The 26,210-nt window shown below is 50.1% G+C and overlaps 10 protein-coding genes and 1 long non-coding RNA gene across 14 annotated transcripts; 7 read left to right on the forward strand and 4 right to left on the reverse strand.

Annotated features, from left to right (window-relative positions):
• Window positions 1–52: 52 nt before the first annotated feature.
• Window positions 53–2,873, forward strand: LOC108025595 (protein MEMO1). The gene is made up of 6 exons (XM_017096128.3): window positions 53–251; window positions 1,599–1,680; window positions 1,738–1,806; window positions 1,861–1,973; window positions 2,036–2,147; window positions 2,207–2,873. Exons 1-6 carry the CDS (start codon window positions 203–205, stop codon window positions 2,667–2,669), a joined length of 888 nt encoding a protein of 295 aa, XP_016951617.1. The 5' UTR covers window positions 53–202; the 3' UTR covers window positions 2,670–2,873.
• On the reverse strand, window positions 290–1,466 carry LOC108025584 (uncharacterized). The gene is made up of 2 exons (XM_017096116.3): window positions 1,272–1,466; window positions 290–1,211 (listed from the first exon to the last, which is right to left on the reverse strand). Exons 1-2 carry the CDS (start codon window positions 1,349–1,351, stop codon window positions 425–427), a joined length of 867 nt encoding a protein of 288 aa, XP_016951605.1. The 5' UTR covers window positions 1,352–1,466; the 3' UTR covers window positions 290–424.
• A 61-nt stretch (window positions 2,874–2,934) lies between the features above and the next one.
• Window positions 2,935–13,260, reverse strand: LOC108024183 (uncharacterized). Of its 4 annotated transcripts, none has more exons than XM_050889464.1 (15): window positions 12,273–13,260; window positions 11,719–11,802; window positions 11,469–11,647; window positions 11,243–11,404; window positions 11,032–11,177; window positions 10,309–10,891; window positions 9,381–10,184; window positions 9,287–9,313; window positions 8,649–8,729; window positions 8,448–8,584; window positions 5,864–8,380; window positions 4,987–5,790; window positions 4,069–4,931; window positions 3,625–3,814; window positions 2,935–3,561 (listed from the first exon to the last, which is right to left on the reverse strand). In XM_050889464.1, exons 1-15 carry the CDS (start codon window positions 12,747–12,749, stop codon window positions 3,185–3,187), a joined length of 7,431 nt encoding a protein of 2,476 aa, XP_050745421.1. In that variant the 5' UTR covers window positions 12,750–13,260; the 3' UTR covers window positions 2,935–3,184. The 4 variants fall into 4 exon arrangements, with proteins under 4 accessions (XP_050745421.1, XP_050745420.1, XP_016949521.1 ...); XM_050889463.1 differs by having other exon boundaries at window positions 11,469–11,659; XM_017094032.3 differs by having other exon boundaries at window positions 12,237–13,260.
• Window positions 11,662–12,285, forward strand: LOC127011619 (uncharacterized). Its single transcript, XR_007764780.1, has 3 exons — window positions 11,662–11,821; window positions 12,026–12,099; window positions 12,183–12,285. It is a non-coding gene; the product is annotated as an uncharacterized LOC127011619 (long non-coding RNA).
• A 779-nt stretch (window positions 13,261–14,039) lies between the features above and the next one.
• LOC108024210 (cytochrome c oxidase assembly factor 4 homolog, mitochondrial) lies at window positions 14,040–14,300 on the forward strand. The gene has a single exon (XM_017094070.3). It carries the CDS (start codon window positions 14,103–14,105, stop codon window positions 14,298–14,300), a length of 198 nt encoding a protein of 65 aa, XP_016949559.1. The 5' UTR covers window positions 14,040–14,102.
• LOC108024202 (peptidyl-tRNA hydrolase 2, mitochondrial) lies at window positions 14,284–14,749 on the forward strand. The gene has a single exon (XM_017094057.2). It carries the CDS (start codon window positions 14,284–14,286, stop codon window positions 14,701–14,703), a length of 420 nt encoding a protein of 139 aa, XP_016949546.1. The 3' UTR covers window positions 14,704–14,749.
• LOC108024195 (GTPase Era, mitochondrial) lies at window positions 14,688–15,972 on the reverse strand. The gene is made up of 2 exons (XM_017094045.3): window positions 15,004–15,972; window positions 14,688–14,943 (listed from the first exon to the last, which is right to left on the reverse strand). Exons 1-2 carry the CDS (start codon window positions 15,935–15,937, stop codon window positions 14,756–14,758), a joined length of 1,122 nt encoding a protein of 373 aa, XP_016949534.1. The 5' UTR covers window positions 15,938–15,972; the 3' UTR covers window positions 14,688–14,755.
• Window positions 15,973–16,611: 639 nt separating this feature from the next.
• Window positions 16,612–18,567, forward strand: LOC108025444 (L-dopachrome tautomerase yellow-f2). The gene is made up of 4 exons (XM_017095944.3): window positions 16,612–16,839; window positions 16,960–17,349; window positions 17,593–18,248; window positions 18,319–18,567. Exons 1-4 carry the CDS (start codon window positions 16,668–16,670, stop codon window positions 18,457–18,459), a joined length of 1,359 nt encoding a protein of 452 aa, XP_016951433.1. The 5' UTR covers window positions 16,612–16,667; the 3' UTR covers window positions 18,460–18,567.
• A 235-nt stretch (window positions 18,568–18,802) lies between these two features.
• On the forward strand, window positions 18,803–20,490 carry LOC108024920 (L-dopachrome tautomerase yellow-f). The gene is made up of 4 exons (XM_017095121.3): window positions 18,803–19,064; window positions 19,232–19,579; window positions 19,635–20,290; window positions 20,346–20,490. Exons 1-4 carry the CDS (start codon window positions 18,902–18,904, stop codon window positions 20,484–20,486), a joined length of 1,308 nt encoding a protein of 435 aa, XP_016950610.1. The 5' UTR covers window positions 18,803–18,901; the 3' UTR covers window positions 20,487–20,490.
• Window positions 20,484–25,982, reverse strand: LOC108024946 (uncharacterized). The gene is made up of 8 exons (XM_017095176.3): window positions 25,623–25,982; window positions 25,339–25,559; window positions 24,686–25,263; window positions 24,570–24,621; window positions 22,018–23,427; window positions 21,767–21,908; window positions 21,541–21,699; window positions 20,484–21,481 (listed from the first exon to the last, which is right to left on the reverse strand). The coding sequence occupies exons 1-8, from the start codon at window positions 25,824–25,826 to the stop codon at window positions 21,266–21,268; spliced, it is 2,982 nt and encodes a 993-aa protein (XP_016950665.1). The 5' UTR covers window positions 25,827–25,982; the 3' UTR covers window positions 20,484–21,265.
• LOC108024942 (uncharacterized) lies at window positions 23,473–24,628 on the forward strand. The gene has a single exon (XM_017095161.3). It carries the CDS (start codon window positions 23,543–23,545, stop codon window positions 24,551–24,553), a length of 1,011 nt encoding a protein of 336 aa, XP_016950650.1. The 5' UTR covers window positions 23,473–23,542; the 3' UTR covers window positions 24,554–24,628.
• Window positions 25,983–26,210: the final 228 nt, after the last annotated feature.

A 26,210-nucleotide genomic window follows, 5' to 3' on the forward strand; every position in this document is an offset into this window, starting at 1 on the left:
AGCAGCGATGTTATCGATAGCCGACGAATATACCTGATTGCCAGCCCTGGTTGGTAGGTAGGCTTTTCGAAAGCAGTCGCCACGGCCACACTGCTGGCAGCAATAACAAAAAACAAAGAGGTTTCTTGCACCACCAACTGCCAGTCAATAGCGTTAATAGCTCTACCTGACTAAAAAGCCAGATAAGGGATCTCGCACCATCATGTCGGCCAGAAGAGCAACCCACGCAGGCAGCTGGTACACGGATTCCGGTGAGTAGTTGCTCGTCCAGGAAAAAAAGATAACACAATCAATTGCAATTGCACTGTAAGCGCATGTGTGTGGGTGTTATATGTATGCATGTGCGGTGCACCTGTGTGCGTGTGCGGGTAATGAACTCTAGGGTGAACCACAAAATAACTAGATGTATCTCCGGCTGGGCCACTCAGAAGTTCTTCTCCGGATCGGAGCCCATGGCATTGCGAATCTCGTCCATGCGATCGTAGGCTATCTCGGTGGCCCAGCACAGGCGCTTCTCCAGGTCGCTGTTGCGCCGCCGCTGCTGACGCAGTGCATCCAAGCCGCGCTCCAGCTGCGTGCACGCCTGGAAGAAGGTGCTCAGCTCGGGAATGTCCCCGAACTCGCCGGGATGCCGGCGGAATCCCATCGTGGCGTCCGTGGTCAGCTTGTCCAGGCGATTCTGCAGGAAGCGCTGGTCGAACATCTTCTGCAGCTCGGCGGTCGTCGCCTTGCCCAAGTCGTTGTTGGACTCGTTCAGGTGCAAGTCCCGGATGCGGTTCTTCAGGCCCGTGAAGTTCACCGACTCGAACTTCTCGCCGATGCCCTGGAAGAGCTCGTAGCTCTTCTTCAGCTCCAGCTGCATCTTCTGCACATCGTCGTCCAGGCTCTTGGCCGCTTGCGACTCCATGAACTCGGCTCGGGCACTGGCATCCGTGGGCGGGCGCTCGTAGCCCGATCTCAGCGAATAGCTGGAGGAAGTGGAAGTCGCGCTCGTCTCCCTATGCTGGCCATCTCCTCCCGCCAAGCGATCTTTGGATGAACCGCTTGCCGCCAACGAACTCTTTGCTCTGCCTGCCGACGAGCTCTTGCCCACCTTCCTGGTTTTCCCGGTTTTTGCGCTCGTAGTCTTCTTTATTGCCCCGAAAATGGGCGAAGGATTGGGACTCAAGAGCATGTCAGTTGATATCTGCCTCTCGGCATCGCCAGTGGCTCTATTAGACATAGGAAAATGTGTTGTTATATTCATCTTTTAAGATTCCTTTGATACCCACTCCTGCGATATAATGGCTGTCAGCTCGTTCCGAATGCGAGTCATGAGCTCATCGCTCTGCTTTTCCTTATCAAAATCCATGGCGGAATGTTCAACTATAATTTTAATCTGTAATTAATAGCTTGTATCGCTGCAGTATTATGTCTATCCAGCAAAAGTTCAATGGAACTGCTGATTTTTGTTGTTTGTTTGCTGCTAGGCAACGCAAAGTCAACTAAGTTGGTTTATTGAATCCTCTGTTTTCTGTTTATATTTACATTTAGGTACCATTATATAGAATATTATTTATTAAAACTCAATTATTATTTATGTTCCTAACTTTTTTCAGGCACTGAGCTCTCCAGGCAGCTGGACCGCTGGTTGGGTGCCGCTGATCTCTCGCATGGTCCTGCTCGTGCCATCATTGCTCCGTAAGTTCTGATCAAATTAAGGCCGAAATCCTTATTATATTTTCTGTAACTCCACAGACACGCCGGATATACGTACTGTGGAGCCTGCGGAGCTTACGCCTATCGCCAAGTCAGCCCTGTTGTCGTGTAAGCACTTGATATTCTTGCTTTCAATCAAGACATTTGAACATTTGCTTGCAGCAAGCGAATCTTCATACTGGGTCCCTCGCACCATGTGCGCCTGCGTGGTTGTGCCTTATCCGTGGCCAAGAAATACAGGACCCCCCTCTACGATCTCAAAATTGATACTCAGAGTAGGAGGATTGTTGAGGGTTGGCAAATACCAGACAACTAATTAGCTAACCATTCATTTCAGTCAACGCTGAGCTGGAGAAGACTGGACAGTTTTCCTGGATGGACATGAAGACTGACGAGGATGAGCACTCCATTGAGATGCACTTGCCTTACATAGCTAAAGTGATGGAGGAGTAAGTTGGCATATGCAACCCCCATCAATGTTTCCACTCTAAAACCTCCTTTGCTCCAGCTACAAGGACCAGTTCACCATTGTGCCTATCCTGGTGGGCTCGCTCAATCCCGAGCAGGAGGCGCAGTACGGCAGCCTGCTGTCGCCCTACCTAATGGACCCCACCAACCTGTTTGTGATATCCTCCGACTTCTGCCACTGGGGCCAGCGCTTTAGCTACACGTACTACGACCGCTCCTGCGGCGCCATCCACAAGTCCATCGAGAAGCTGGACAAGCAGGGCATGGACATCATCGAGACGCTCAGTCCGCAGTCCTTCACCGAGTACTTGCGCAAGTACAACAACACGATATGCGGCCGCCATCCCATCGGCGTGATGCTGGGCGCCGTGAAGGCCCTGCAGGATCAGGGCTACGACAAGATGAGTTTCAAGTTCCTCAAGTACGCCCAGAGCAGCCAGTGCCAGGACATGGAGGACTCCAGCGTCAGCTACGCCTCCGGTTCCCTGGTCTTTGAGATTTGAACGCAACCAAGTATTTTAGCCACTCCACAGCGCATCTTATACGTGAATCTTAAGCATAACGTTTTTACAATTACTAGCATCAAATTGAAAATTTAAAATAAAGCCAATTATCTCAAGAAGTTGTAATTTAGATGATCGTTTGATAAAATAAAAAGCATTCATTTTTTAAAATCAAAAAGGGAAATAAAGTTAATAAACGCTATATTTACTTATTGCTGAAAGTGGAAAATATATCCAATTGAATCGCCAATAAAACCACCTTGCATTTGAACTTCCATTTAAGTTAATTTTTCTTTATTTTTCTCTTTTTTGTTGAAACATTGAAATTGACTCCTAAGCCATTTTAAATGATTTCTTGGATGCTTTTCTGTTTTTTGTATTTTTATGTTTCGTTTTCTGGTTTTCATTTATCGTTTCTCAGCCCTATCGATGAAATGTCTGCGTACGTGAGAGTGGGATGAATGTAAGGAGTTCAAATCAATCTGCTGGCCATGCAGCACCTCTTGTCATGTGGCTCACCACCAGGCGGCGGCCGCGTTGGCGGCTCCTCCGCCGGCGGTGGCATCCGCCGAGGGGACATCGCCCGGTCCTCCACCGACAGCCGTCCCGTTGAGCCGCGAGCACTGCTCGGCATCGCTCGCGATCTGCAGCGCGCTCATGTTCTGGACGAACGTCTCCAGGGCGGCGGCACTCTCGTCCTGGCTGTACGGCGAGGTGCGCTGGCTCAGCGGACTGCGGCGCAGGAATTCGTTCAGGTCGCTGGCGACGCTGGCCGCCTTCGATCCGCCGCCCGGCACCACCGAGGGGTCGAAGTCGTAGCCAAAGGGATCCGGTGGCGCCGGCGGCTGTGGCATGCGCGTCAGCAGATTGTTCTGGACGAAGAGGTGGGAATCTAGAAGAGGAATTTGGTTGGTTAGGTCATTTGTATTGGACCAGTGACTGCTTCACCACTCACCACTGCCGTAGTCGGCGGCCACGCTGTCGCAGTAGTTGGCTCCTGGACCCGGCTGCTGCTGCTGCTGAGGATCGTAGGCGTTCGCGGAACGCACCCGGCCGCCAAATACGCTGGTGATCTCCACGTGGTGCGGCGATGGAGACGCGTTGTTGCGCGTGAAGTTGGACTCCGATATATTGTGTATGGAGACCTGTCAGGGGAGATGCCTAATTAGACAAGTCTGCTTATAAAAGCATTTACTAAAGGGTTAAAATCTTGATATTAATTAGTTACGATGCCAATCTTTTAATTCAAAATAAAAAACGTGCATATAAAATGATTAGATCAGGATGAGAAAAATGAAGTGAATGGATAGGATTCAGAGGTCCAAGGGGACACCGATTGGTTGGGGTAGTTGAAAAGGATCTCTTGATCGTGAGACCACAGCCCAGATCCGTCACGCACCTCGTTGTTGAGATGCTGGCCCGGTATCAAGTTCTTGAGGAAAGCGGCGTCGTCGTAGCGAATGACCCCGGTGTTCGGGATGCCCTCCAGGTAGGAATTGAAACCGGTGATGGTGGGCGGCGGAGAGTCGTCGCCACAGCTGTGATGCATGTGGCATTCGCTCGATCCACCGCCGCTGCCAGGACCCTGTGAGGCTGCGGCAGCTGCCGCTGAGAACACCTCGAAGCCGTTGTAGTAGCTCGACTGCTGGTACTTCTCCTGCAAGGGAACGCCGCCTCCTGCCCCCGCCGAATTGTAATCCGACGTCGACTGCTGCTGCTGGCCATAGCCCGTCCACTTGCTGTCCTTGGCCTTTTGCTTCAGCTCACTGCCAATGGCCGAGAGACACTTCTGCGACTGCTTGGGACGGGCAATCACCGCCGCATCGCCAACCAGTCGGCCAGGACTGTTGCCTCCGCTCTCGGCGTTGCTCGGGGGAACATTGGTACAGCTAATACTGATATTGTTGTGCGTCCCGTTGCCGCCGTTGCTGCTTCCGCTGCTGTTGCCACTGGCCGATCCACTGGAGAAGTAGGAGAAATTCGAGGTATTGCTGCTGCCGACAACTGTGGCAGCAGTGGACTGCTGGTGCTGCTGCTTCTGCTGCGTGGCTCGTGCTGCCTCGGCCACAGCTTCCTGGGGCGTGTAGTAGTTGACATTGCTGCCGAACTGCCGGTAGCCGCCCATGGCCAAGCCATTGGTCACCGCCTGGTGGAGCGCCGGATTGCGTATGGTGAACATGCCGTTCTCGTTCTTGATGATTGCGGCAGGTTGATCCATGGCCATGGGTGGAGCAACGGGAAGACCGGCGGGAAAGTTTCGCACTGCAATAGGTAGGAATTTAATGATTGCTATAAGTTTCCTGTTTTATGAACTCACCTGGCGGCATCGGGTTGGGATTGGGTGGCATCATACCGCCGCCGGCCACTGGCCCATTGCCCTGGTGGAACATTGGATTGCGCAGGGTGATAATATTGCCACTGGCATTGGCTTCAATAGTGGCTGGCGACACCGCTGGTTTTTGGCTATCCGCAGAACCACTTCCGCCTCCTCCTCCTCCCGATCGCTGCTTGTTGGCTGCTCCAGAGCTACCAATGTTGGCGCAACCTCCACCACCAGACTTTCCACGGTTGCGACGGCGGCGCCTAGAGGATTTCCCGCTGGCACTTGCCGCCGACGCCGCTGCAGCCACGTTTGGAGGAGCAGATGGAGCTTGGCTATTGCGATTTGGCCGCGGATTGGCCTCAACCATGATTACACCGTTGGGATCCATGCCAGCGGCTCCGGCTGCTCCGTAGTAGCTCGACAGAAGGTGCGATGGCTGCTGGAAGTGATGCTGTTGTGGCAGCTGCTGCTGCTCGGCCAGAGGCTTGGACAGCAGTCGAATGGACTCGCTCTTCTGACGCAACTGCTCGCTCTTGGCTGGGTCCACCTTGGTGAGCGTGATGCCAGGCGGCAGAGAGAGGTGCTCCACCTGCACTCCCCGGTTCAGCTGGTCCATGATGCTACAGTTGGGAGACTGCGATGCCTGCTTCGAACCGGAACTGCCACCTGACTGGCCGATGCGCAAGTGCTGCATCTGCTGGGTCAGGCTGCTGGCATAGCTTCCAGTTTGCGGCGGAGGTATGGCAACTTCGTTGGGATTGAAATAGCCCATGTTGTGTGGAATGCCGGAGAGATCCTCTGCAAGTGGAGAAAGTTTAGTAAGTATACAAATACTTGGAGATCTCATTTTAAGGAATAAGTCCTTACTCACCCTGCTTTTGGCGATGTCCGCGCTTGCCGCGCTGCGATCTCTTTGGAGGAGCGCCCGCCTCAGCTGGATGAGGGTTGGAGTGCTGCTGGACCTGTTGCTGCTGTTGACCACCAGTTGAGGGCTTGGTCCGACCATTGCCCCGTCCACCCCGCGTCTGCTGGTGAGTCTTTGCAGGTGCCTGACTTGGAGCGCTGCGATTGGATTCGAGATTTCCAGGAGCCTGCTTCTGCTTTTTTGTGGATTCTACTGGACGCTGCGACTGGCTCTTGGCAGGCGGCACCTTTTCCTGCTGATACTGTTGCTGTGGTGGATTGGACTTACCAGCGGGTGCAGAAGACTTGCCTTTTGCAGGGGCCTGGACCTTGGCAGGCTGCGACGACGCCTGCTGCTTTTGCGGGGCCTCCTTAGCCTTCTTGACGGGAGCGGTCACTGGTGCTGGTGCTGGCTTCGCCTTTGTGACCACTGGAGGAGCAACTGGCTTGGGCGCAGGAGCAGCTGGCAATTTGGGCTGCTGCCTTATTGGCGGCGGCGCTGGTGCTGGGACTTCCTCGCCATCTTCCGACTCACTGCCAGTTTCCCACTCGCCCTCCGACGAATCCTGCATGTGCAGCGACTTGAACGGATTGTTTTCCAGCTGGCCAGGGTCCAGCCTCGACTTAAGACGCTTCTGCCTCTTCGGTGGCTCCGGCTCTGGATCGGGCGCCGGCGCAACTTCAACCACCTTGGGTGGCTTGGCAGCCGGCTTCTTGGGTGCAGTCTTTGGCTTCACACTGCACACCGAACTCTCGCGCGTGCTCTGCGGCGTCTGAGTCTTGGAGGAGTTGCTGCTCGCAGTGGAACTCGATGCGGTGGCCACAGCAACGGCTGACTTCTTCGCTTGCTTCTTGTTTTTCAGCTTGCCTTCCTTCTGCGCCGCCGCAGCTGCTGCTGCTTCCGCTGCCGCCGCCGCTGCAGCTTCTGCCTCCGCCGCTGCTGCTGCCGCCGCCGCTGCTGCAGCTCGCTTAGCCTCTTTCTTCTTGGCCTTAGCGCTCTTCTCGGGAATACTGGGCGCTGGAGCCGGAACCGCCACGGGGGTAGGAGCAGTTTCTTCCGGCTGAGCCGGACCCGAAGCCACCATATGACCGTTGACGAAGGTGTACAGCAGCTTGTCCTCGTGCGGAGCACTGCCCTTGGCCACCACTGTCACCTGCTGCTCGGCGCCCGGATGGGGCAGCTGCACCCGGCGTATGGTCACAATGCGCTTGGAGGGATCGGCAGTGATGGAGTTGGCCGCCATGGCGGCAATCACATCCCGTGAGAGTTGAGGCGGATGTTGCGACTGCTGGGGAGGAGCGAAGCACACGGGCGTATTCTGCTGCCCTAATCCCTGCGGTGAATAATAGGCGCTGCTACTATTGAACTCTGGATACTGCGGCGCAGACTGTGGCGGTGCCTGCTTAACAGTCTCGACAGCCGGAGCGGTCGTGACTCCATTAAGGATTTCCTCCAGCTGGGCCATCTTGGCGAGCTGTTGCTGCTTCGTGGGCAGGTAGGAGAACTTGAACTCGTTGTTCGTCTGCTTGACGGTGGCAATTAGTTCGAGGATCACCGTCTCCACCTTAGCCTTGGCCCGCTGCAAGTTCTTGATGTTGGCCTCCAGCTCGCCGATGCGCTTTTTCTCCCTTTTCCGGCCGCCTGCAGCCGTCAGCGCCTTCATTTCGTACTTGTCGATGAACTCCTTGAAGTAGATGTCAAGGAACTGTCCGCGGAGGTCCTCCAGTTCCTTAATGCGCTTTTCCTCCTCCTTGCGCATCTTCTGCTTGGCCTTCTTGGCAGCCTTCTTCGGGTTGGCGGTCTGCGGCTGCTGGGACTTTCCCTCGATAAAATTGAGGGTCTCGTTTATCCAGCGCTGTTGGTCCTGTTCCCGGGTGTAGGTATATGTGCCCAGGAACTCGGCAAAGTCCTGCATCATGTCCTCCTTGCTGTAGTCCGCCGGAAAGCCGCCTCCTCGTTTGAAAGCGGCCACAGCAGCCGCAGCTTCGGCCGCCGTTGCCGCAGCGGAGGCATCCGTGGCATCTGTGTGCATCTGAAGCCGCTTGCAGAGGCTGTCCAGGCGCAGCAGACTGTTGTCGCCCTCCTGCTCCTCCTGGTCACCAATCTCGTTCAGAGCAGCCGCAGCCGCTGCAGCAGCTGCCGGTGGCATCTTACGAGGATTGCTGGAGGAATTCAGTTGTGCTGTGGCGAACACTTTCAGGCTTGGCGGCTGGTTCGGCGGAAGGGATTCGGCCTTGGGCGGCCGCTTCGGTGGGATCGCTACCGGCGCGGGCACAGCAGCTGGCTCCGGCATGGAGGACTTAGCCTTAGAAGGCGGTGCCTCCTCCGTGGACTTGGTCTTCCGGTCGTTCACAATCTGAGAGAGCTTCTTACGTAGACGGTCGCGCGTCTCATTGAAGCGCGCATGGTTGCACTCCTTTTTGACACGCTTCTTCGAGTGATTCTCCTTGCAGGGCTCACCAATATCCGCATAGTCGGCGCAGCCTATGGGTTGGGAAATACCAAATACATTTAAATTAACTACGGAGTGTTTTGAACTATTTATACTCACATTTTCGCATCTTTTCCTTGCTCTTCTTGTTGCCTGCCGCATCGCCATTTCTGCCTCCCGATTGCGACAAGTTCGACTCTCCAGCCTTGGATTTGGCACCCGATAGACCCGTAGTGCTATCTGGTTTAGTGCGTTTTCTGCGAAGATTTATATTCTAAGTTTTATCATCTTTTTTGTGGGAAGTTCGTTTTGAATACTTACATTATTTGCGAGTCGTGCAACATCATGAGCTGATCCACTCCAAATTGCATCTTCTCTATGTTGGCATCGCCCAGCGTAAAACTGCAACAGGAATTACAAACATAATCAAGTTCCTCTTTTTTAAATTCCATTTTCACAAGTTAGCTGCTGTCATGGAAAAAGCAGCCTTCTGCTGCTTTGTACTAATTTTGTAATATTTTTTTCCGGCAAGAATTTACGAGATTGTCGAATGCGCTTTTGATAAAGCCACAATCGATATGCGATAGTAACCAAGTTGCCAAGTCCCTCAATTTTGCTATAAATTTTGTTTATCAACACTCAAATCATTAAATATAAGGTTTTATAAACCTAAAATGTATTTTTGAAGGCTAAAAACTAAGTTTAGATTACAAATTTCCATCTTAAATCTTTTTCGAAAAATTTACAATTTAAATTATGGCCAAGCCAAGAAAAATAAGTATTGTTAATTGCACTGTTCTAATATATTGAAATGGCAACCCTAACCCTAAAAGCACCTGTCAGTCCGCAAATGTCATAAAAAGAAAATTGCAGCCTACAAATTTGGTTTGCATAAAGCTTACTAATATTTAACAAGTAATAAAAAATAAGTGATATGTGTATTTAATCACCATACTTACTCGTCTGTGATTTTGAAAGGTGAGTAACTGCGGAATTATTAAAAAAAGATATTTGAAGAACATCCGCTTGGGGAATGACTTAACAAGAACTTACCCAATAACCTGGGCCAAGAACTGCTCGAACCGACCGTCGTCCTTGTCACCAATTACACTGTTCAGCCGCAGGCGAAGATCCCCCTTGAGCAGTTCCAGGTGACCAAAGTCCGTGCTGCTCGAGTTGAATTTCACAAAGAAGTTGGCGTAAATGGAGAGGACGAAGGTCCAGTAGGTTTTGTACACGTAGTGCTGGTTCCGCAGCTCCTGCAGCTCGGCGGGACTCGGGGCCAGCTTGCGGTTGAAGAACATCAACGAGGGCAGCGTGGAGCGCAGCTCCTCCCGCGTGAACGACAGCGGCTGGAAGCAGCGCAGCAGATACTTGGTCAGCGGCGGTGACAGCTGGTTGGCCAGGATTTTCCTGGCCAGCTGGCAGGCGGAGACCCGACAGTTCTCACCGCAGAAGTACTGCGCCTCGATCGACTCGTGGCGGTAGCGCTTTCTGGTTGTCAGGTGCTGGAACACCGCCCATGCGATGTGATATGTGGTTCGCAGGGTATCGGTCTGCTCCGCCTGTCGCCGGAACACCGATCCGCTGCTGCTGCCGCCGCTTCCGGATGGTGACTCATCCTCCGGGAGATCGCTGGAGCGTCGCTGCTGCTGCTGCGCGGCGGCGGAGCTCGAGGTGGCCGCCATAGCCGCATTGTGCTTAGCCTCGTCACTGGTGCAGGTGCTGAGGATCTTGGACTTCATCAGCTTGGGATCCTTCTCGACAATGCCGAGCGTTGTGCACTTGGCACAATGGCCCGCTTGTCGCGGTCGCAAAGGAGTGCCGGCGATGGAGCAAGTTATGCATTTACAGTTCCTGTCGGAAGGAAAATATGTAAGTTTAAAAACTTTGTTAAGAGTTATTGTTGATCTGCTATTTAAAACATTTGAATCATTTTATTTTTGTAGAGAACTACTCTTTCATTGCTCCCGAAACCTACTCGTTATGGTGCTCGAGAAGCGAATTGCACTTCTTGCAGAGATCCTCGTGCACCAGCTTATTGGGCGGATCGTAGAAGCCGTCGGGCCACTTCAGCTTTGTGAAGGCCATGATGTTCTTCCAGGCCAGCTGGCGATCCACGATGCGCTGGAAGTCGATGAACTCGTCGTCGCTGATGTCCGGCAGCGAGAACGAGGTGGCGTCCAGGACGACCTTGTCGAATATGTTGTACACATCCAGCAGGCCCATCCGGCGCTCGTGTTCCGTGGGCGACAAGTTGAACTTGTTCAGCTCGATCCAGATGTCCGTCCAGCGCCGCTCGATGGAGTGCATGTGCTCGTCGAACAGCATGTACCGCTTGATCAGCGCCGTCGTCTGGGCCGAGGGAGCCGCCTCCTTTAAGGACAGAATGCAGGCCAGCATGGTGTCCGCCAGGGGCGTGAACACATGTTGCTGGAACAGGCGTTGGCACAGCAGCACCCACGAGAGCTTGAACTTGCGCAGAAAATCGTTCTCAAACGCAAACAGGCTGAGGGAGATCTTCTGCGAGATGCAATTCAGATCGGAGTAGCCGTCCAGAATGTCTGAAAGACATTAAATGGAAGAGAGATTCATTTAATAAATTGGTAAGTATCATTAACTATCTATTAATGAAATTAATATTCATGCAATTATTACTTAAAGTAGATATATATTTTTTTTTTATTTCCCATATTGCTCTTACATGTCAGCATCCTTTCTGCAGAAATCTTCTCGTTCTCCTGTATATTCTGGGCAATCTCGATCATGCCCTCGGAGAATGCCTTCACAATGCATTCAACATTATAGGCGAGTATTTGTAGCAGCAACATGGGATTGTTGGCCATCAAGCTGAAATCGAAGTTAAAGCTTATAAGCATGGAGTAAACAAACGCAGGTCCAAAGTGTCCACTTACATGGCGCTGAATAGCACTAATATCATATTATCGGAGATCGCTGTATCATCAATAAAATCGAGATATTCGGCATTCTTATCGTAGAGATAGCCGCTAGTAATCCAGTAGATCTCCTTGTTGCATTCGAGCAGCTTCTCAAACTTATTGTAGGCAGCATCGTTTCTGAAAAAAGATTTGTTGTATTTTACTAATGTAGATAATGTAGATTTTTTCAGACAACCCTTACTTCAACATGGGGCTGTAGGCCTTGATCAGTACGTCCAGCAACATGACCACCATGTGCGCAGCCTTAAATTGATCCATCATGATGGCCATGATGGTTTCGCGGTATTCGAGACATTCCTTGCAGGAACAAAATGTGAAGAACTCCTCCTTCCGGTGTTTCACAAATATGAAGGCAAGATTCTGGAAATATAGCTACAGTGGATTAGGAGTACGTTCCATTGAAGACTGTCTAGTATTTCAGGCAAACACACCGTAATTGCACGCAGCTGTCCGTCGGCGTCACGCAGCGGATTCTTCGGATCCTCAGAGAAGAGACGCATGTTCTCGATGGCCATCTGCAAAAAGACAATTTGGGTAAGTAAACATTAATTTTGGAAATAAGACCCCTTTGCAGGAGGTATACAATTTTTTAAAAATATATATTTAATTAAGCTTAATTTTTATTCACTTAAGTAAAGAGATGTTCAAATTTATATTAAATCTAAAAACCTAGGCAATTCAAACCAGTAAACAATTTTTATTTGAAGAACCCCAATAAGCCAAATTTCCTATTTCTAGACCTAGTTTACTGGAAAATCGATCCGATAACCAGTTTTGGGCAGTCCTGCCGCGTACAAATATACATTCCTACTGTGAGTATTACCCATATTTCAATAATAATCCAATAATAATAAAATGTATGAGTAATGCCAATTCTATTTCCGTGTTTTCCAAGAACTCGAACTGTGGATCCCATCAAATACCATCCAACTGTCTTTAGAAAACCCACCAAGTACGACCGCGTCTCATCGTTGGGATCGCCGACCTTGTGCTCGCACTCGTGGAGCAGCTTGTCGCTGAGCTCCAGCTCGATGGCGTTGTCCTCCCGCTGGCTCCACTGCATCAGCGACACCACCTCCTTGTAGACCGTCTCCGCCTTGGGGGCGGGGGCGTAGGGATCGAAGGGCGGCAGTGCGAGGATCGTGTGCAGCGTGTTGATGATGTTGCCCTCGGGGAAGTTGAGCCGCTCCAGGAGATGGCATGGCGGTGAGCTGCTCCGTGCCGGCTTCGCCTGTTGGACACCAGCAGGCGGTGGCGACGGATTCAACTGGGAAGTGGAGCAGGATGTGGCCTCCGCATCCGCGTCCGCATCTACATCAACATCGGCGTCAGCGTCCACGTCCATGGCGGACAGGGACATCACATGGCAGCAGGGAGGCGTCTCCTCCCCCGATGGCAGTTCGCCATTCACCAGCGGCTCCTCCGCATCCGTTTCTTTGGTGTGCGCCACCTGATCGGCCATTTCACGGGGTTTCCACGCGGCGGCGGCGGCGGCGGGGGGATAGGCCCAACCAACTCAATCCCCGGATCCTGGTCCGGATCACTTGTTAGTCTTTGGTGCTGCTGCTGGCCAAATCCGCGTATGCGCGACGCATTATTATATACGAAATCACAGATGTAGATGCACTTTCACTCGTTCACTGTATGCGCGCGCGTGTCCGTGTGTGTGTGTGTGTGCTGGTGGTGGTGTGGGTGTGCGAGTGTGGGGATTGGATTGGTTTGGTTTTGGGATTCGGAAATCGGTTTGGAGAAGAACGCAACGCGCTTCGCCCCTCGAAACGCGCCAAGTGCGCCTCTGCTTTCGCTCTGTTCACTGGCGTGCCATCCGATTTTCCGGGTCTCCGTGCCGTTGCCTCGCAGCTCAGTTTCCGTTCCGTTTGCACCCACGATTGTTGTGATTTTCCGCTTTTTGTGATTTTTCGCCTGCTCGTTGCAATTCGTTCGTTTTCTCGCTGCAATTGGAGCGGTGTGACCGTGGCGCCTGCGGGTCGGTACACCATGACGCGTAGCGGAAAAGCGGGGATTCGATGGTCACACTGCATTGCACCTGCTTTGTAGTGAAATCTGTTTTTCATTTTTCGGCTATGTGTGAATTATTTGTGAAAAGCGCCAGAGTTGATGTATAGATGGTTCTAAACTAGGACTTGCAGGATCATACAGGTGTCGATCGAATAAAGTCTTACAAATTGGCGCGCACCGTGAGCAATGGTGGATGTACAGCGTTGCCAGACTGCCTCCCGAAAATTAACGTTACGAATTTGAACTCCCGGAACTATAAGAATTATTCTTATTGTAATGTATTTTAATATAATTGCTATTTTAATATAATAGTAAAGTTTTTTAATACTATCAATAACACAAAGTGAAACAACACAATCGTAAAATACATAAACTAAGCTGAAGAAAAATGATGGTAAGACTATTATAATAAATACGTAAAGTTTTGAAACTAAATTTGATCTCTGTGATTAAATATAATATAATGTTTATATGACATAAACATTGGGAATGTGTAAAGCTTATTACGTTATAAGCAAGTCACTTTGGAGTTCTTATGATACACATGTATATATGGTAATTAAATAATTGTTTTCTAATATGTACCGTCAACATTGCTAAGGTTACCTGATAAGATAAGAAATCCAAAAAAAAAACTTTAGAATGTCTCCTAAATAGGGTATACCCAAGTCGGTATTATTGTAAAACACATATCGCGCACTAAACATCGGCATTTTTCCTCGGCTCCTTGGCAACCCTGCCCGAATTTCGTAATTCGAAACGAACTGCAGCGATTCCCACCGGCGAGGAGCAGAAAATGTCCGCAGCGACGGATCAGGACCCCGTGGAACTGATGCTAAAGAAGACGGGCTGCATAGAGCTCCACTACAAGGTGCAGGAGTGCATCGCCGAGACGGGCGACTGGAGGGCTTGCCAAGACAAAGTCAAGGAGTTCCGCGCGTGCATGCAGAAGTACGTGGAGCAGCAGAGCCAGAAGTATGCCCACGTCAAGTAGCATCCTGCAGAAGTTCCTCAGCAACGGTTTGGCCTTCGGCAAGTCCACCAAACTGGCGCTGGTGGTCCGTTCCGACATCAAGATGTCCAAGGGGAAGACGGCGGCCCAGTGCGCCCATGCGGCGGTCATGTGCTACCAGAGCTCTGTTCAGGGCACCAAACTCCAAAACGCCATCCTGCAGCGATGGTGTCGCCTGGGACAGCCAAAGATCGTGCTGCGCGTGGACAACTACGAGCAGCTGAGCTCGCTGGAACAGCAGGCCCAGCAGGCGAACGTGGTGGTCGCCATGGTGCGGGATGCTGGGCGCACTCAACTGGAATCGGGAACGGCCACGGTCCTCGGATTGGGGCCTGCTCCTGCCGAGGATCTGGACAAACTGGTGGCGCATTTGAAGCTTTTGTGAACTCTTAGGTTTATGCAACGTTACAAATAAAGTACAAGTAATCAACTACTGTTTATGAGGCACTCTTCTTGCCCTTGGAAACCGTGGATATGGTGAGGGACACCGCCTGGCCGAACATCTCCACGAGGTCCGAGGTAACCCTCTCCGTGATCTGCCTTAGCTTTCCATTGCCTTCGCCGCAGATTAGACGTTCGATTCGCGGGGTGGGACACTGAACCTGCACGGAGGTGTAGATCACATCTAAAAGAAACCAATCAGAGATTAAAAAGAATTCGGATTAGGCAATGAAGCACTGCCTACGTTTCTCCACACTGTAGTACTCCAGCTCGCACTTGAGGTTGTAGGGGATCTCCTGCGGCAAGTAGTCCAGCAGGCGGGCACGCACACTCTCCACAATCTGAGCTTCCGGGCTTGTGTCCGTACGAATGTCGGCTGGGTATTTCCAAGACCTTGGCTTGGCTTGGCCAACCAGGTAGCTCTGAAGTTCGGGCAGGCCATTTCCCGTCAGGGCAGACACGAGGAACACGTCGCTGAAGTGGCTCCAGCTGGACTCCTTTTTGTTGATCCTAAGCTCCTTGGGCTGGGGATCCGCTGCTGCAGCTCCTCGCTTGCCCGGAGTCAGTGTGTCGTTGGTGAGGGTCTTGATCAGATCCAGCAGCAGGCGCTTCGACTTGAGGGCGTCTATCTTGTTGAGCACCAGGAAGCTGGGCAGGTTGCTATAGGCCTTGAGCGTGTCCAGAACAGTTGGATGCAGTTCCTTCCTGGTATAGCCATTCGAGGCATCGTGCACCACTGCGATGATGTCCGCATGCTGGATGGCATGGCGATAGGCGCTCTTGAAGCTCTGCTCCAGGTGGTGCCGCCGGATCTCGTGCTGGGTCACCAAACCCGGAGTGTCGTAGAAGACCAGCTGCGTCTGGCCGGTGGTGCAGATGGCCGTGTTCGACTGGCGGGTGGTGTGCACCTTGGCCGAGGTGGGACACACTCGGTGGTTGACCGTGTTGTTGATGAACGTGCTCTTGCCCACATTGGGCACTCCGATTACGGCGATGTGCAGCGATCGCTGCTCCTCCGCGGGATTCCCGGGCGCCACTGGCGGTGGTCGTGCGGTTGGAGCCACTGCGTCATTGGTCTGGGCGGCGCCGGTCAAGCTGCGCACGTTGACAACCAATAAATTGGGTTTCTTTGCGCTATTTAGCAGCTTTAAGGCACTGGCAAACAAATTATACCGCATTTTGCTGAGAACTGTTTACACTAATGTAAGTTCCACTTACACAACGGCAACCCTGATAACGATACCGATAAGACTATCATTGTTACGAGCAATCGATTATAGTCTATAACTGCCACTCGTTGCTTTTAAATCGTTTGGCGCCAAATTCGTTCAACTTTTAGAAAATTATTTATTTTTGCCTTGGCTTATTAATGAATTATAAAATGAAAATGTAATGTTATGTTTTGATTAAATTTATAACCCGTCCCCGCTATTAATCAATTTATTTGCGAAAAGTTTTCGAGAATGTTTTTATTTAACTTATAACTTTGGAAAAACTATGATTGTTTAAAACAATATTTTTAAACAAAACAAGTTTCAAATGGCTTACGTACAATAAATTGCGAGTTTACAAACCATGAAATAGCCTCGTTTTTTATAACGTTAGAGAGCTACTTCCATTGAACGTAAACGAAACCAATTATTCAAGAATGATATTTCTCTCGTACGATTTATAAGTATGCAAATAATTCAATCTTTAGTGCCGATTAGTATTGACAATATTAATAACAAGTCACAGAACCGGTTTGAGAGCTCGTGAGAGTCGGTCTCTTATCAATATCAATTGTAATTCGAAATGAGCGTGAGAGTTTGCATTTCAGTTGGGTCCTATTGGCTTGGCTTTCAGTCGCGCTTGGAGTCTCAGCTTGGGAAGACGAACATTTTCAGTTGCCCAAGCAAACATAGAGCAATGTTATCGCCACAATTTCTGATTCCCTGTCTAATCGCAGGGCTCCAGCTGCTTTCCCTGGCAGATGGTGATCCCATGATAGAGGTCTTCAGATGGAAACAGATGGACTTTTACAATCGTGGGGATGGCCACCCCGTCTTGGGCGGCAGACGAGACAGGCCCAGCATCTCAGGTGATAATAAATAATTTATATGACATAATTATGACAACTTAAATATATAATATATATATTTTATTTTTTAGAAACTAACACTGCTAGTACTACCATATAATCTATTCTCCCTTTCCATAGCCCCCGTTGTTTTTCCTGGCAGGTATTCTCGCCAGAAGCGTGAGATTATGACCTCCCGCGACTCCCCGGTAGTAATAAAGAGCCGTGTTGACACTGACGACCCCAATGCCTCCTACATTCCGTACAACAACGTGCCCATGGGCGTCACTCATTTCCGGGGACGACTCTTTGTCACGATGCCCCGTCGCCGGGTGGGCATCCCGTCCACCCTGAACTACATCGATGTGGACAAGGAGGGACTGAATCCGAGTCCCAAGCTGCATGCCTATCCCAACTTTGCGATCAATCTGTTCAACGCCAGTGCGGAGAACATTGTATCCGTCTATAGGACCTCGGTGGACGCCTGCCAGCGGCTCTGGTTCATCGACACTGGAATGCTGGAGTACCCAAGTGAGTTCACCACATTCGAATTCTCAAAGGGCGCGGGTTTTCTGATTTTTAAATCGGATTGTGTGGGCAATGATTAGGTTTTCTTATAGTTTCATATGTTTGAGGTTGTGCCTTATCAGTATCAAGGTCAGTTTAGTATTCATATTTTGTAAACAAATTTCGTTAGATTTTGTACTTATTTTCTAAATAGGTTTGTACATTTTTTAAGATTGTCTTTCATCTAAAAACAGTTTTCTTTATTAGATAACCGCCAACAGATCCGGCGTCCCAGCATTTGGGTGGTTGACCTGGCCACGGATCGAGTGCTGAAGCGCTTCGACATTCCGGAGAGCATCGCGGAGACGGGTCGCGGACTGGCCAGCATCACCGTCGATGTGAAAGCGGGTCAGTGCGGCGATGCCTACGCTTACATTCCGGATCTGGTGTACCGCCGACTGTACGTCTACCACCTGCGAGACGATCGTATGTGGGCCTTCGAGCACAACTACTTCAACTTCGATCCGCTCTCCGGGGACCTGAGCATAGGCGGGCAGACCTTCCGCTGGGACGACGGCATCTTCTCGGTCACTTTGGGAGCCCACAAGCCAGATGGCAGCCGGGATGCCTACTTCCATCCCATGGCCAGCACGAATGAGTTTGTGGTTTCCACCCGGGTGCTGCAGCAGGAGTCCAATGCAGCTCGCTCCGATCACGGCAATGACTTCCGGGTGTTGGGCAGCCGAGGGCCATCCACTCAATCCACTATGCATGGCTATGATCCCGGCACTGGGGTGATCTTCTTCGCCGAGATCCAGAGAAACGGAGTGGGCTGCTGGAGGCCAACAACGCCCATCTCGGCGGGAAACTATGGCTCTGTGGATTCCAATGCCATGGACATGATTTATCCCAGCGACTTGTCGGTGAGCAAACAGATTTTTAAAATGAATTACTTTTTTTTACTTTTGAAAACGTAATATTTTATTTTTAAAGATCGATGAGGACGGAACCATTTGGGTCATGTCCAACTCCATGCCCATCTTCATCTATTCCACGCTGGACACGAATATTTACAATTTCCGGATCTGGAAACAAAAGGCTTCGCTGGCCAAGATGGGCACAGTTTGTGAGTGATTTGTGTGGAATTTCCTTACAGAATGTTTTACAAATATGTTTTTTAATTATAAGTGAATTGAAATTAGCCAGTACAAAAAAATAAAAATTTTGACTAGAACTCGAAAACTCTATTTTTTACATTCCAAAAATTACGAATCGTTTTGCAAGAACATCTTAAGTATAAACTCAATTTAAAAAATATAAAAGGTAATGTACAAAAAAAAAAAAGAAAAAAATAAAGAGTGTTTTAAACATCTTTTAAAACCAGAAAGACAACATCTGAGTGAGATTCGCACTTCTCTTATCAACTTATATATTTCACTTTCGAGCCGCAGAGCACGTATAACTCAGTAGAACTCAAGTGGATCAGCAGTCGCAAGTAGAATATCAACCGGGAAAGCCGAAAGACTGGAGCTCAGTTTTATATAAAAACATTTTATACAGTAACCCATAAAAACAAATGTTATCACCAAAGTTCTTGCTCCTCTGGACAATCACTGGCCTGCAATGGCTAGCCTATGCAGATGGTGACCCCATGATAGAGGTCTTCAAATGGAAACAAATGGACTTCTACAACCGCGGAGATGGATACAGGGACTTGTGGAACAGGCTTTGTATACCAGGTAAATCCAGACAATGTAATAAACTTATGTGAATCACTTTAAATTAAAATGTTTAGAGGAAACAAAAACGATTTAACGTTTTCGTATCGAATTTATAAGTTTTATTAAAAGTGATTTAGTTTGGTGAAATTAATTAGAATAATAAATTCTGTAACCTATTTACCAAGATCCTCATGTCTACAATTCACGTCCACCATGCTTGGGCTCTTCCAACTCCGGTGGCAGCCGTAATGGTACCTTCATCCAATACAACAATGTGCCCCAGGGGGTAACTCACTTTCGAGGACGTCTCTTTGTCACCACGCCCCGGCGCCAGCAGGGAATACCCTCCACCTTGAACTACATCGATCTGGCCAAGGATGGTTGGAGCCAGAGTCCCAATCTCCGAGCCTATCCCAACTTTGCCTTGAATCAGTATAACGTGAGTGTGGAGAACCTGGTGTCTGTCTACAGGACCACCGTGAATGCTTGCCAGCGCCTGTGGTTCGTCGATACTGGAATGCTGGAGTACCCAAGTGGGTATAGATATTTCCTGGGGCCTTATACCCTAATTATAAATACCTAATCTAGATAATCGCCAACAAATCCGTCGTCCCAGCATTTGGATTGTTGACCTGGCCACCGATCGAGTGCTGAAGCGATTTGAAATCCCGCAGAGCATTGTGGAGATTGGGCGCGGATTGGCCAGCATCACCATCGATGTGGAGTCGCGAAAGTGCGGTGAAGCCTATGCCTATATTCCGGATCTGGTCAACCGCCTGTTGCACGTTTATAGCCTTCGAAACGACAGAATTTGGTCCTTCAAGCACAGCTCCTTTAACTTTGATCCGCTTTCCGATGATCTGAACATTGGCGGGCAGATCTTCCGCTGGGATGACGGCATTTTCTCCACGACTTTGGGACCTTATCAACCAGATGGCAGCCGGGAAGTGTACTTCCATCCCATGGCCAGCACAAATGAGTTTGTGGTTTCCAACCGGGTTCTGCAGCAGGAGTCCAATGCAGCTCGCTCTGACCACGGCAATGATTTCCGGCTCCTCGGAAGCCGCGGTCCATCCACGCAGTCCACGATGCACAAGTACGACCCAAACACCGGTGTGATCTTCTACGCCGAGGTCCAGAGGAGCGGAGTGGGCTGCTGGAAGACCAGCAAGCCGTTCTCAGCGGAGAACCATGGATCTGTATACTCCAACGCCACGGAAATGATTTACCCCAGCGACTTGACGGTAGGCTAATGAAATAATTAAAGAATAAGTAAACAATATTAAGTCTCTTACATAGATTGACGAGGAGGGCACCATTTGGGTCATGTCCAACTCCATGCCCATCTTCGTCTACTCGAGGCTGGACACGGAGCAGTACAACTTCCGAGTCTGGAAGCAAAAGGCTTCGCTGGCCAAGAGGGGAACGGCTTGCGAGTGATTTGCGTGGAATTGCTTTAATGAATGTTTCTCAAGGTCGTTACATCAGTAATAATAATCATATGTTTATCGAAATTACCCACTGAAACTTATATATAAAATAAATCAAAAAGCATTTACAAATGTAGCGTTAAAAATTGCCTAAATTTGAGTACTCATTTTTATCACATCTTAAAAGTTAGGACAGATGCTTTTGTCTTTTCGCACGAAACAAATGGAAACATGAAAGAAAACAACATCAATGAACAAAATCAGAGGCACTCCAATATTGCATAAGGATACTAAGTTGCACAGGTTTGTGTGATACGCGTGTATATATGTTAACCTAAAATACTTGAATTTCACGTTGTAAATTTCTCATAACTTTTCCGCATCTAAACAAATTCGAGGTGTAAATTTGGTAACCCTTTTCAAAGTGTCAGCTATACATTGTGGTGTATATATATAGTATATATATATGGTCGATTTGTATATATATGTACGAGTTTATATAAAATTTTGCAAAAATATATAGGTTGTTTTTGTATATGTTCCTCAATGCTAGTCCTAAGTCCTTTAAGTAGTTTCGATCATAGTAAGTGTGGTGTGTGTAGTACGTAATATATAGCGAAAGATTCTACCAGTTCTAGTTGACTATATAGGGGATCCGTTCATTGAGCTATACGCGAAAATGGAATGATTACTGGCCGAGAGAACTACTCGAAATTGACTCGCGTATAGCAACTTATTACAGTTACGAGTTACGTGTGGTTATATGGAATCGATCGGTTTTTCTGGGCACTACTGCACTAAGTAGTCCTTGTAGCCGCGCAGCGACTTCAGCTGCTTCTTCAGCTTGGTTATCAGATCCGACGGTTGCACCAAAATGGATATGTCCCGGCCCACCGAGTTCAGGCGATCGCGGATCTCCATATCCTTGAAGAACAGATTCAGCGAACGACCGTTGATCTCGGTCAGCATCCAGAAGGTCAGGGAGCTGCCATCGCACGATTGCGTCTGAAAAGGTTGTCATTATTAGTATGCATCAAGAGGAAATCCATTTCCAGTCTACTGACCTTGGGCGGAAGGCCATGTCGTGCGGCCAAGCTGTTTGGCACAACATCCACGATTGTCGAAGTGTTTCCATCCCGTATCAGGCCCAGGCACTGACCCTCTCGGTCCCGTCGAATGGCATAAGCCCGACCAAACGGAATGCGTCGAAGCAGGACCTCAACCTGGGATTACAAAAAATTCAAGATTAGTATTTGCCTTCCTTTAAATTTCACTCATAATTTATCTTACAAATAGCGTATTGGTGTTCCTGATTATCTTGTTGGCCTCCGCAGCGCTGCTGATGCTCACGCCTGCTATGGAGAGTAGCTGATCTCCGATGTGGAGGGCATTATATAGAACAGGATGCTCCTTTTGCTTCCAGCCCGCAATCCTGTAAGTAAATAACCATTAGTAAGAGTCACGCCTTATACCTTATATTTTATAAAAGCAAACTTGGCCTCATACAACCTTTAAGTGGTTTGAAGTTCTCCCAAACTTACCAAACGCCTCCAAAGGCATCTACCCAGGCAATGGACCCCACGCAATCCTTGCGCCTCAAATTAAGTCGCACTCCACCAGGGTGCATAATCTCCCGGCGCAGCTGCATAACCTGCTGCTCCCTTAGAGTCAATCGCTTATTGGGCGACTGCTGGGCGGGTGTGCTGGACGGCGGTGCTCCCTGCGGCGGTGGCTGCATGCGAAAGGCTCCGTTTCGGGATGGCGTGAACTCGTTATTGTTGGCGTTTCGTTGCGTTACCGGCTGTGCGTTCCTCTGAAGCGGCGCCTGAGCATCGGAGGTGGACGAGCTGCGCCGGCGCTGCTCCTGGCTGTCATCCGTTGTAGTCGAGGTGCTGTTCCTTTGCCCGGGTGTTACTTGGGCACTAGTTGAACTGACAGGTGGTTGCTGTTCGATGTTGTTGTTCGCCACGCTCGTTGATTTACTGGATGGCTTCGTCTTCAGTGGGGTATTTAGCAGCTTCAGATAGTGGAAATCTCTCCTGCTGGGCCGCGAACTAATCACCAGTTCGGTGAGTCCTCGTGTTAACTGCGGCGTGGGTCTTGCTGCTGCACTGGGGGTCACTGGTTGTGCTGTCGCCGGTGAAGCCAGCCGGCGGCGCGGCAGGGCTGGACTTCCATTAACCACCGGCTGGATGGGATTACTGCTTGCCGCCCTGGTAGGACTGCTTCTGGTGGTGATGGGAATGCTGGAGGAGAGGAAGACCTTTTCGTAGTGCACATTTCCACTGATGATGGAGTCACTGCCCTGTTCACTGTTCACACTAATGTTCGTAATGCCCGAGGTGTTGGCACTGAGTATTATCTTCTTACTTAATCGCGGCGTCTGCGGCTTGGCAGGATTTGTAGAGGAAGAGGCGGCGGAGGAGGTGGTGGCACTGCCGCCATGCGCTGGATAGCAGGTGCCATAGACAGCCACCGTGGTGGTGGCCTCGCCGTCACCCAGCACTTTAACTTTCGTGGTGCCGGAAATCTGTGAACTCGCGTTATTCGAAGAGCTTTGCTTAACTGGCGTTGTATAGGGATTACTGTTGCTGGGCTGTTTGCCCAGGACTTGGATGGTACTGGTACTGCTACTGGCATTGGACGGAATGATTTGTACGTTGCTTTTATACTCGTGATGGGGCTGAGATGGCTGTTGCTTGGCATTCGTCTGGGACTTGGTCTTCACCTCCGGAAAACGAAACACCTCGGCTGCGGTGGCGTTCTTGGGCGGTAGTTCGGGCGGCTGTTCCTGGCCATTGTTGCTGATGTTCGACACCTGGATGATTGTAATATTGTCCTGAGATTCCTCATTCTTCGCGGCTGCGGCAGTGGAGGATTGGAGAGGTTTACGTGGCGGTCTCTTTGATTTGTCAGCCGCGCCAGCGGACATGGAGCGTGAAGTTTGCGGTCTACAATTAGAGGGATTTTAAGTGAATTAAGTATTAAATAAGGGACCCCATAGTAGTCTGCTCTCCAAATGGCACAACAGCTTGTTATTCATATATGTATACAATTCCATGAAACATGGCCAAAAGGTTCTCGTTGACGGAAGAAAAGCTAAACGATCTTTTCGTGGAGGAGGTAGCCAGTGTGGTGAAACTGGTGGGTCGGTTGCCCGCCAAAGATCAGATTGCCCCCATCTGCACAAGATGGCTCAACATTTTCCAGCAGTCTACGCCGAGAGAAAGATTTTCCCGAAACTATATGCTTTTGCTCCTCCACAAGCAACTGAACGAGCAGAAAACTTTGGCCTATCCATTCACGCATTCCAAGACTTCTCAGATGGATTTGCCCACTATCCACCAGATGAGCCTAAAAATGGATAACAAAGCGGAGCATCAAAGTGGCGCAATTGGTGACGAGTGCAAATCTAGCGAAAGCTTGGATGAGGAGGAATTGTCCTCCTTCAGTTCCTGCGAGAATCTAGAGCAGGCCAACCTTAGGTTGGTTGACGAAAATACAGAATTGTCCAAGGAGTTGCAGGAGCTGCAGAGTACGTTTGAAAAACTGCAGGTGAAGCGGGATAAGAGCGAGAAAGCCATTCAAATGCATTGTGAACAGATTCACATGCTCGACAAGGAGAATCGCTACTTGAAGCGAATCTTCGCCTGCTCTTCGATCTACGCTCTAAAGCAACTTTGCACCGGACAGGATCCGGGCCTGTTCTTCGACACCCTGTACAATGTTCTCTGCGAAGAGGAATCAGACTATCAGCAGGTTAAGCACTTTAACGAGCACTTTAAGGCCCTGCTGAATGCCCACATGGAGCACTTCCAGCGGCAGCAGCGCGCTCCTTTGTTGGAGCAGGTTAACAAAAGGTACGACAAGCTGCGATCAAAGGTGAGCAGGAGGTACAAAAATGTTATGGCCATGAAACTGGATGCCCAGGGCCAGGAGCTGACCCTCAGTGCCATGCGGTATTTGACTGTTTTGAGAAGACTATTCCTCGAGACCTTTGAGGGCAAAGCTAGCACCAAGAAGGCCGTCGTTAAGTTGCTCGAGCAGAGCTACGATCAAATGAGCGAGATGTTGTAGGGAAGGAGCAGCTCACCTGGGAATCAGCCGCTCGCACTGCAGCATGTGCTCCAAATTGAGAATTTGATCTGCAATTTTGAATATATATTTTATAAAGTTTAAATAGTATTGGATGGTATAATTTTTTCTTACCGGCTGATGCACGTTGAGCAGTGGCGGCCACAACGTCTACGCGAACTCCATTCTCGGTTAGCACACAAGCCTTGCGCAGCAGGGGCGACAGATATTCGTCGTCTGAGAGATTCGGATCAGCATCGCTGCTGGACGGTTGCTCCTCTGCGACTCCCTCGGCTCCCGCTCCATCCTCCTGCCCCGAAGCTGGCTCCACTGACTCACTGATCTGCTCGCTGTACGTGCTGATGGGATCGGAGAGCATGTTGAGGAGGTGCTGCGTCAAAGTGTTGGACATGGCAGCCGGAGCAGGGGCAGAAGGGGCTGGCGTGCTGGTCACAGGACTTGAGGGCTGCTCAGGAGGTGGTGGTGCTGCTGCTGACTGCGCCTGATGACTGCCGGCCACCACGCGCTCTACGCCCGGCACCAGAGCTGCCGGAACTGGAGGCGGTGGCGGCAGGGGCGATGTGGGATCCCTTGTGGGCAGCAACGGAGCGCGGACTTCAGGTAGCTTCGTGTAGAGGTTTTCGCGCGGCGACAGAATCTTCATTTCGCGCAGCTTGGATCGCAGCGTTTCCACCCACTCTTGCATAATCTCCCTGCGAAAAGCGAAAGTAAATTGTGAGTGGTGCAATCTTAATTGGCGTTGCGTGCGGGAGGCCTTTTGTTTTTACCAAGAGACGGCATGGAAGCGCAACACCTCGTGGCTGAGCGTGACCACAAACTCGAACTCGTGCGAGTTGGGGATGAGGGCATGGGAGATGTGGAGGGTTTCCCGCAGAGAAACGGCCCACTCGGGCAGATGTCCAGCTGCCTGACGCGGCTCCGCATAGCCCTCCAGCAGGGCCTCCGTGTCGTCGTGGACGCAGAAAACCACCCAGCTGCACTCGGATTTCTAGAGATGAAAGACCAGCAGATGTATTAAGCTTGCAGGCAAAGGAATCGAATGTCCACCCACCTTGGGGCCCACGGTCAAACGCTTGCCATCCGCCGTCAGCCGCTTGAGCCATGTATTCTTGTGTATTTCGCGGAACTGGGCACTTGCTCCCACACCACCTGGCGCGCCCCCTCCTCCGCCAGGGGCCGTCGAGGGCAGTGGAGCAGGTGCACCACTCGCATTCCCGCTGGAGGTCGCGGGTGCTGCCGTCGCCGCCGCCGCCATGTGCGCTTCCCAAGACTTCGGTGTAGTTTTCTGCCTGGGATGGGCTTCTTTTGCATGCCTTGAGCGTAATATCACATTTCACTCGCTTCTCTTTGGGTGAACAACATGCATTTTCTTTTCTCACGGAATTCACGACGCCATTTTTTGTGTTTAGAGTGACCGTTTGGAAATATAAAGCATAACATGGCAGTAGGGTGTATCGCTGGAACAGTGTCTTTGCTAGCCTAGCGGGGACACCCTCCTAGCATTTTGGCGCGATAATTTAAATTCATAATTTTTGTTAAAGTCCCTTCATCCTATGTGATTTTTTGGTTATAAAAAATAATTAAAACTTAACAAACATATATTCAGATCCATCCATTCAAAACCTCGATTGCCACAAAA

The sequence above is a fragment of the Drosophila biarmipes genome, chromosome 3R (assembly GCF_025231255.1).
Source record: "Drosophila biarmipes strain raj3 chromosome 3R, RU_DBia_V1.1, whole genome shotgun sequence".
Lineage (NCBI taxonomy): Eukaryota > Metazoa > Arthropoda > Insecta > Diptera > Drosophilidae > Drosophila > Drosophila biarmipes.

What these genes read in the sequence shown, in the direction of transcription:
- LOC108025595 (XM_017096128.3), top strand. Translation starts at nt 203, where the DNA reads ATGTCGGCCAGAAGAGCAACCCACGCAGGCAGCTGGTACACGGATTCC. An exon ending in CAGCTGGTACACGGATTCCG is followed by an intron (nt 252 to 1,598) that starts GTGAGTAGTTGC and finishes AACTTTTTTCAG; the next exon opens with GCACTGAGCTCTCCAGGCAG. An exon ending in CAAGTCAGCCCTGTTGTCGT is followed by an intron (nt 1,807 to 1,860) that starts GTAAGCACTTGA and finishes ATTTGCTTGCAG; the next exon opens with CAAGCGAATCTTCATACTGG.
- LOC108025584 (XM_017096116.3), bottom strand. Translation starts at nt 1,351, where the DNA reads ATGGATTTTGATAAGGAAAAGCAGAGCGATGAGCTCATGACTCGCATT. An exon ending in ACAGCCATTATATCGCAGGA is followed by an intron (nt 1,212 to 1,271) that starts GTGGGTATCAAA and finishes TATGTCTAATAG; the next exon opens with AGCCACTGGCGATGCCGAGA.
- LOC108024183 (XM_017094023.3), bottom strand. Translation starts at nt 12,749, where the DNA reads ATGGCCGATCAGGTGGCGCACACCAAAGAAACGGATGCGGAGGAGCCG. An exon ending in ATGAGACGCGGTCGTACTTG is followed by an intron (nt 11,803 to 12,236) that starts GTGGGTTTTCTA and finishes GTCTTTTTGCAG; the next exon opens with ATGGCCATCGAGAACATGCG. An exon ending in CCTTTCAAAATCACAGACGA is followed by an intron (nt 8,730 to 9,286) that starts GTAAGTATGGTG and finishes TTCCTGTTGCAG; the next exon opens with TTTTACGCTGGGCGATGCCA.
- LOC108024210 (XM_017094070.3), top strand. Translation starts at nt 14,103, where the DNA reads ATGTCCGCAGCGACGGATCAGGACCCCGTGGAACTGATGCTAAAGAAG.
- LOC108024202 (XM_017094057.2), top strand. Translation starts at nt 14,284, where the DNA reads ATGCCCACGTCAAGTAGCATCCTGCAGAAGTTCCTCAGCAACGGTTTG.
- LOC108024195 (XM_017094045.3), bottom strand. Translation starts at nt 15,937, where the DNA reads ATGCGGTATAATTTGTTTGCCAGTGCCTTAAAGCTGCTAAATAGCGCA. An exon ending in GTACTACAGTGTGGAGAAAC is followed by an intron (nt 14,944 to 15,003) that starts GTAGGCAGTGCT and finishes GGTTTCTTTTAG; the next exon opens with ATGTGATCTACACCTCCGTG.
- LOC108025444 (XM_017095944.3), top strand. Translation starts at nt 16,668, where the DNA reads ATGTTATCGCCACAATTTCTGATTCCCTGTCTAATCGCAGGGCTCCAG. An exon ending in AGACAGGCCCAGCATCTCAG is followed by an intron (nt 16,840 to 16,959) that starts GTGATAATAAAT and finishes CCCTTTCCATAG; the next exon opens with CCCCCGTTGTTTTTCCTGGC. An exon ending in TGGAATGCTGGAGTACCCAA is followed by an intron (nt 17,350 to 17,592) that starts GTGAGTTCACCA and finishes TTTCTTTATTAG; the next exon opens with ATAACCGCCAACAGATCCGG.
- LOC108024920 (XM_017095121.3), top strand. Translation starts at nt 18,902, where the DNA reads ATGTTATCACCAAAGTTCTTGCTCCTCTGGACAATCACTGGCCTGCAA. An exon ending in TGGAATGCTGGAGTACCCAA is followed by an intron (nt 19,580 to 19,634) that starts GTGGGTATAGAT and finishes TACCTAATCTAG; the next exon opens with ATAATCGCCAACAAATCCGT. An exon ending in TTTACCCCAGCGACTTGACG is followed by an intron (nt 20,291 to 20,345) that starts GTAGGCTAATGA and finishes TCTCTTACATAG; the next exon opens with ATTGACGAGGAGGGCACCAT.
- LOC108024942 (XM_017095161.3), top strand. Translation starts at nt 23,543, where the DNA reads ATGGCCAAAAGGTTCTCGTTGACGGAAGAAAAGCTAAACGATCTTTTC.
- LOC108024946 (XM_017095176.3), bottom strand. Translation starts at nt 25,826, where the DNA reads ATGGCGGCGGCGGCGACGGCAGCACCCGCGACCTCCAGCGGGAATGCG. An exon ending in TGCTCAACGTGCATCAGCCG is followed by an intron (nt 24,622 to 24,685) that starts GTAAGAAAAAAT and finishes TCAAAATTGCAG; the next exon opens with ATCAAATTCTCAATTTGGAG. An exon ending in GGAACACCAATACGCTATTT is followed by an intron (nt 21,700 to 21,766) that starts GTAAGATAAATT and finishes TTGTAATCCCAG; the next exon opens with GTTGAGGTCCTGCTTCGACG.